This window comes from Takifugu rubripes, chromosome 14, assembly GCF_901000725.2.
Source record: "Takifugu rubripes chromosome 14, fTakRub1.2, whole genome shotgun sequence".
In the NCBI taxonomy this organism is placed as follows: Eukaryota; Metazoa; Chordata; class Actinopteri; order Tetraodontiformes; family Tetraodontidae; genus Takifugu; species Takifugu rubripes.
In genome coordinates, this window is record NC_042298.1 from 237,914 (window position 1) to 243,982 (window position 6,069).

General features: G+C 45.9%; 1 protein-coding gene across 1 annotated transcript; it reads left to right on the plus strand.

The window, feature by feature from the left end:
• The first annotated feature begins 208 nt into the window (after positions 1-208).
• slitrk2 (SLIT and NTRK-like family, member 2) lies at positions 209-4,363 on the plus strand. The gene has a single exon (XM_003978866.3). The coding sequence runs from the start codon at positions 1,013-1,015 to the stop codon at positions 3,680-3,682; it is 2,670 nt and encodes an 889-aa protein (XP_003978915.1). The 5' UTR covers positions 209-1,012; the 3' UTR covers positions 3,683-4,363.
• The last annotated feature ends 1,706 nt before the right edge of the window (positions 4,364-6,069 follow it).

Sequence of the window (6,069 nt, forward strand, 5' to 3'; positions counted from 1 at the left end):
CTCTGGTGTGCAGCCACATATAGGAAACATGCATGTTTGCCAAGGCAACGCTGCCTCTCACTTTAAATACGTCTGTTGATGTTGACGGTATCAGTGACGTAAGACTCGCATACACACGAGGGACAGACGGAAGACGGGACGAGCGAGAGATAGAGAGAGGGAGGGAGAGACAGGCAGCTCGAGAGGGGGAGAGCGGGAGACACTGAGAGATAGAGAGAAAAAGAGAGACAGAGAGAAAGACGGAGACAGAAAGAGAGACAGAGACAGAAAGAGAGGTAGACGAAGACAGAGAGACAGAAAGAGAGAGAGAGAAGCGGAAAGAGAGAGAGCGCGCGCGCCGCCGCACGGAGCACAGCCTGTGCCGCGGACGCGCCGGTTCGCGCTGGAGTTCCGCTGCAGCTGCAGGAATAACGCATCCATCTTCAGATTCTGCTGCTCCTTCGGCTGCTTGTGTGACGACTGCAGTCGTTGAGTCCTCCTCTTCCCCCTTTGGACAAGAGAACAACCCGGGCGGCCACCGGCAGTAGTACGTTCTTGTGCATTTTGGAGCTTTTTTGGTGGATATTTAGCTCGACTAGATAAAGAAGAATACAGTAAGAGCTTTATGCTGCTGGACTGCGCTACGTGTGGAGGAACCGGCCTGGCTTAGGTTCCAATCAGCCAGAGCTCTGCTGAAGACATCTGTGTCAGAGACAAAAGCGGCAGCAATAAGCCATTTTGTCAGCCTGATAAGGCGTCAGTCAGTCCGTCCGTCCACATCACGCTTGATTTGCGGCGGATCTGATGTCTTGCGGGGATATTAGCATGGTTCGGTTGTAAGTTTATTGGTGTGATTTGTGGTGGTTCTTGAAGCGCCCAGCATGTTTGTTCTGCAGCCCTGGTGGATTTCTGCAAGCTTCTTTCAGCACTGCGACCGTTTGCTTCGGTTCCACTTTTTTTCCCTGAACACAAGGCTCCCTCTACAGATTTAAATGCAGGATTTAGCTTTCATTGACCAGTTTTGGCTGCAAAAATGCTGAGTGGCGTCCTCTTTCTGAGCATCCTTACGGTCACCAGCCTGTCGCCGTCTGAAACACAGAGTCGTAAAACTTCAGCCTCCAAAGAAATCTGCAAGAACCGCTGCGGCTGTGAAGAGAGAGAGAACATCCTGAATATAAACTGCGAGAGCAAAGGCTTCACCACTGTCAGCCAGTTCCATGCACCACCCAATAGAATCTCCCAGCTTTTCCTGAATGGCAACTTCCTGTCGCGGATCAGTGCCAATGAGTTTGTTAATTATGGCAATGTTTCTTCCCTGCATCTTGGCAACAATGGCCTGCAGGAGATCAAAATTGGTGCTTTTAATGGGCTGCGCACCCTGAAGCGGCTTCACCTGAACAACAACAACCTGGAGGTGATTAAGGAGGACACCTTTGCAGGACTGGAGAGTTTGGAATATTTACAGGCCGACTATAATTACATCAGTGTCATAGAGCCAGGAGCCTTAAGTAAGCTGAACAAGCTTAAGGTTTTGATCTTGAACGACAATTTACTCTTGTCTTTGCCTGCAAATATTTTTCGCTTTGTGCTCCTCACCCATCTGGATTTAAGAGGCAACCGCCTGAAAATGCTGCCATTTGCCGGAGTGCTGGAGCACATTGGTGGCCTCATGGAGATCCAGCTGGAAGAGAACCCATGGAATTGTACCTGTGATCTGATTCCCCTTAAATCTTGGTTGGACACGATTTCTGTCTTTGTTGGGGACATAGTATGTGAGACACCATTCAGGCTCCATGGCAAAGATATAACCCAGCTCATAAAGCAGGATCTGTGCCCAAGAAGGAATGCTGCTGAGCGTATCCACCCATCTGACTCACACCTCCAAGGAGTCCTGCCTCCAACCCATCATTCCGGAGCTATTGCTCCGACTCGCGCTCCAAAAGCTTCCCGCCCACCCAAAATGCGCTACAGGCCTACTCCTCGAATTGGGAAAGACAAACATGTGTTTGGACCTATCATGGTTTATCAGACTCGTTCCCCAGTGCCCATGTTGTGCCCCAGTGTGTGTGTGTGCACTTCTCAAAGCCCCGATAGCGGACTAAACATCAATTGTCAGGAGCGCAAACTGCACAACATTAGTGAGCTGAATCCTAAACCATCCATTCCAAAAAAACTCCACCTGACTGGAAACTACTTACAGGTTCTTTACAAAGTGGATCTGATGGAGTACAGCTCCCTGGAATTGCTTCATTTGGGAAACAACAGGATAGCAGTGATTCAGGAAGGTGTTTTTGAAAACCTTTCAAACCTTAGGAGGCTTTACCTGAATGGAAATTACATTGAAGTGCTCTCTCAGTCCCTATTTGTTGGTCTGCAATCTCTCCAATATCTTTATTTGGAATATAACATTATCAAAGACATTTTACCAGAAACCTTTAACTCCCTTCATAACCTCCAGCTGCTTTTCCTTAACAACAACTTGCTACGGTCACTACCTGACAACGTTTTTGGTGGTACAATGCTGACAAGGCTCAACCTGCGGAATAACCATTTCTCATACCTTCCAGTTCGTGGTGTCCTTGATCAGCTGTCAGCTTTCATCCAGATTGACCTGCAGGAGAACCCTTGGGACTGTACGTGCAACATTGTGGCACTAAAGAACTGGATGGAGCTGTCTAGCACCAGTGTAGTGGTCAACGAAATCACCTGTGACTCACCATCCAAACATGCTGGTCGGCTGTTGCGCTCCCTTCACAACGGGGCCATTTGTCCAGAGCCCAGTGAGGTGCCTCAACTGCAATATGCCCCCTCTACAAAGGCCACAACATTAAGAAGCTCTGGAAGTGAGGCAAGCACCCCGTCTTTAGCCTACTCATCTATTTTTAGCTCAGTTAGTCCTACTGAGTCCTGGATCCAAACCCCTGAGCTACACCCTGAGGTTCCACTGTCAGTCCTGATACTTGGCCTTCTCGTAGTCTTTATTCTTTCAGTCTGCTTTGGTGCTGGTCTCTTTGTTTTTGTTCTTAAAAGGCGCAAAGGAGTGGAACATGTTCTGACAACAACTAACAACTTAGATCTCAACTCATTTCAATTGCAGTATGGTTCATACACCCCAGAACCAACTCAAGACAAAGCATCTGAAAGCCATGCATATAACTATATCCCCCCACCGATCGAGTCCATGTGCAAGAACCCAATATACATGCAAAAAGATGGTGAACAAGTTGTGTACTACCGCAACCTGAAGGAGCTAAGCTTTGGGCCCCTCGATGTAAAGAAGAATGACGTGTTTGGTCGTGGCCAAGGGGCTTTTACCATCAGTGCTGTGAATTTTATGGCTCAACCTCCGGCATCGCGGGGATTGACTGGCCCGGAGCCTCCTGAGATTCTGTATCAAAACTTAGGAGAAAGGCCCAACAAAGATCTTCCCACAGCTGCCAGTGCCCCTTCATTTAATTACAACTTTTGCACTTTACCCAGGAGGCCCTGTATTGTCCCCCCATATGAGGCTGCTACAACTCAGCGGCACGTCGTCACCCGCGAGCTGTTGAACAAAACTGTGGTGTACACGACCCCCAGCAAATACAGGAGTGACCATCCTGCCCACAATAATCAGCAGCCAGGCCTGTTAGCCGGAAAGTTCCAAACACAGCCAGACTACCTGGAACTTCTGGAGAAACAGACCACCATGAGCCAGCTGTAAGATCATTCCCAGCCCTTGTTCTTTGCAGCAAACATAATAATCATGCAGTTATTGTTCTAATATCTCTATATCTATATGTTCAACCACACGACTGACTAAAAAGTTATTCCCCTTGTTTTCTTCTCTTTATCTTCATTTTTAAAAGCTGTACAATTATTCTAAAAATGTTATCATGCACCTCTATATTTTTTTCCCTTAAAAGATATAAATAATTTCTTCATGTGTGAGAACTAAATTCTAAAATACTTTCAAAAAGCAGGTATTTAATCTACAGAACTGTGCTAAAAGAACTAATAAGAATATCTGAAAATGTGAGGATATTTGTCTTTGTAGAAGAGGAAGGCTACGCAGGCGTGTTGCTGTACATATTTAGCTGTGAGTGTATATTGAAAATAATAATTGAGAAGCAAAATCTTAGAATTACTCAGAAAGTGCCTTTGCACTCACCTATTTTATCAACATTGTTCTCTGCAAAATGTTTCAATTAAATATATTTTAATGAGAGCTTGTGTAAAATAGAAGACTGATTTGTATTTTTCAAAAGTGCTATAAACAGTGACTTGGTGTGAAATGACAGAGGACTTCAGAGAAAATCTTGATGTTTTATCTTTGTTCCAGAGAGTTCTGTGTGCTGTTGGGCTAGTGTCTGTGGCAGAATCACCCCATTAAAGTCTCACTCAAGAACCTTGTTGAGATTCTGAGCCGTGAGAGGAAGTCTGTGAGGTTTGGGAGTACTTGATTGGGACTGCTTTGTTACCTGTGTGTGTGTGTGTGTGTGTGTGTGCGTGTGTGTGTGTGTGTGAGTGTGAGTGTGAGTGTGAGAGAGAGAGAGAGAGAGAGAGAGAGAGAGAGAGAGAGAGAATGTGTGACTAGATAAAAAGCCCTGCAGCTCCATTCTGTCATCTGAATGGTGTTTTTGGCTATAAACACATTTTTGATTTTGACTGCAACATGATAGAAATGGGCCATGAGAGCAGGGGGACCACACTCAGTCCCAACAGGACCTTGCTGGACTATGGCCCTGGGAGGACTGGATTGAACACAGCTGCACTGAAGATCAAATCAAAATCAGATAGACCAGAAAGAAAGTATGAGTGTGGCAAGGAGGGAAGCAGCAGCCTGAGAGTCAGTCTGAGCCCTGAAGAGTTCAGGTTTGGAAGCAAAAAGCTGCTTTTTCTCTGTTAAAGCTGTCTCTTGTTTTCCAGCCGTGGGGGACATTGGGTGTTTGTGCCCTCTATAAATGGCCTTCCAGTAGCCAATTTGTTCTCTTGCCCATCTGTCCATATTCTTCCTCTTTGTGTGTCCATCACCTTGTCCACCTCCTGGTCTGTCTTTTGTCTTCCTGTTTGCTTCCATCTGTTGGATCTGGCTGCTATTGTGCAGCTGTCCAAGGTGCTGAAACCTTGTTGGACGTGTTGGGACCTGTTGTGAGCAGAGTGGGGCAGCTGGGTTACACAATGTTTGCTACCACTCTTAATTATCTACTAGTAATTTCAAAGATGCCCTATAGCAATAACATCTATTTTATACGTGGATAGAAAAATGGAATTTGCTTTACAAAATTGGATCTCGGTGATATTTGCAGATACAGTCGGTCAGTTATGAGAGGTATTGTGTGTGAGTCTTAGAATTTAAAATAAGTGTGAGACCAAGCTTAATAATTTATTGGCCACAAATCTGCACCAATATGTGCTAATAAGATCCACTAATATTTCACAAGAGTACACTCTGTACTGGGCTCAAAGCTGTCAAACTGTAGAAGGTCATCGGTTGAAACGGGCGTTAGAAACCATCGTCAATACTGAAGAGGTTCAGACTTTAATGGTAATAAAATGACCTGTATTTAGACAGGCTCTATTTATGCTGTGCTGCTACAGATCACTGGCGAGGTAGCCAGACAAACCTCTATCCTCTGGCACAGCCCCATTAAAGTCCTGGGGGTGCTGTGCACGTGCTGACTGCCCACTGTCACCTGCAGTATCAGAAGTGAATGTTTGCAGGAGAGTAAGAGTGTTCACAGTGGCCATGTTTACAGAGGAGACTCTGTTCCAGTGCAGCTCCACCAAAACACAAATGTTACTTCCAAGTAAGTAAAGAATTCTAAGTCGAACCTCATATTTGTGAAAGTATTTTGAAGCGACACACAAACAGCAAGGCAGGGTTGCCATAGTACCAATGCAGCATCTGAAAGCCACTACATTGCACCTCAGATGTACGTCATGTGGAGCTTTTGTCAGCTTTAATCCCAACCTGTGACTGCGGCACAGCTCTCAGGACGAGAGCTGGTCCATGGAGCTCATGGAGTGGGGTAGACCCATAGCAACAAACCAGGGCTCTGCTAGATTTTCAGACTTGAAGGTTGTAGTTGTTGCTGTGTTGACTGTCGA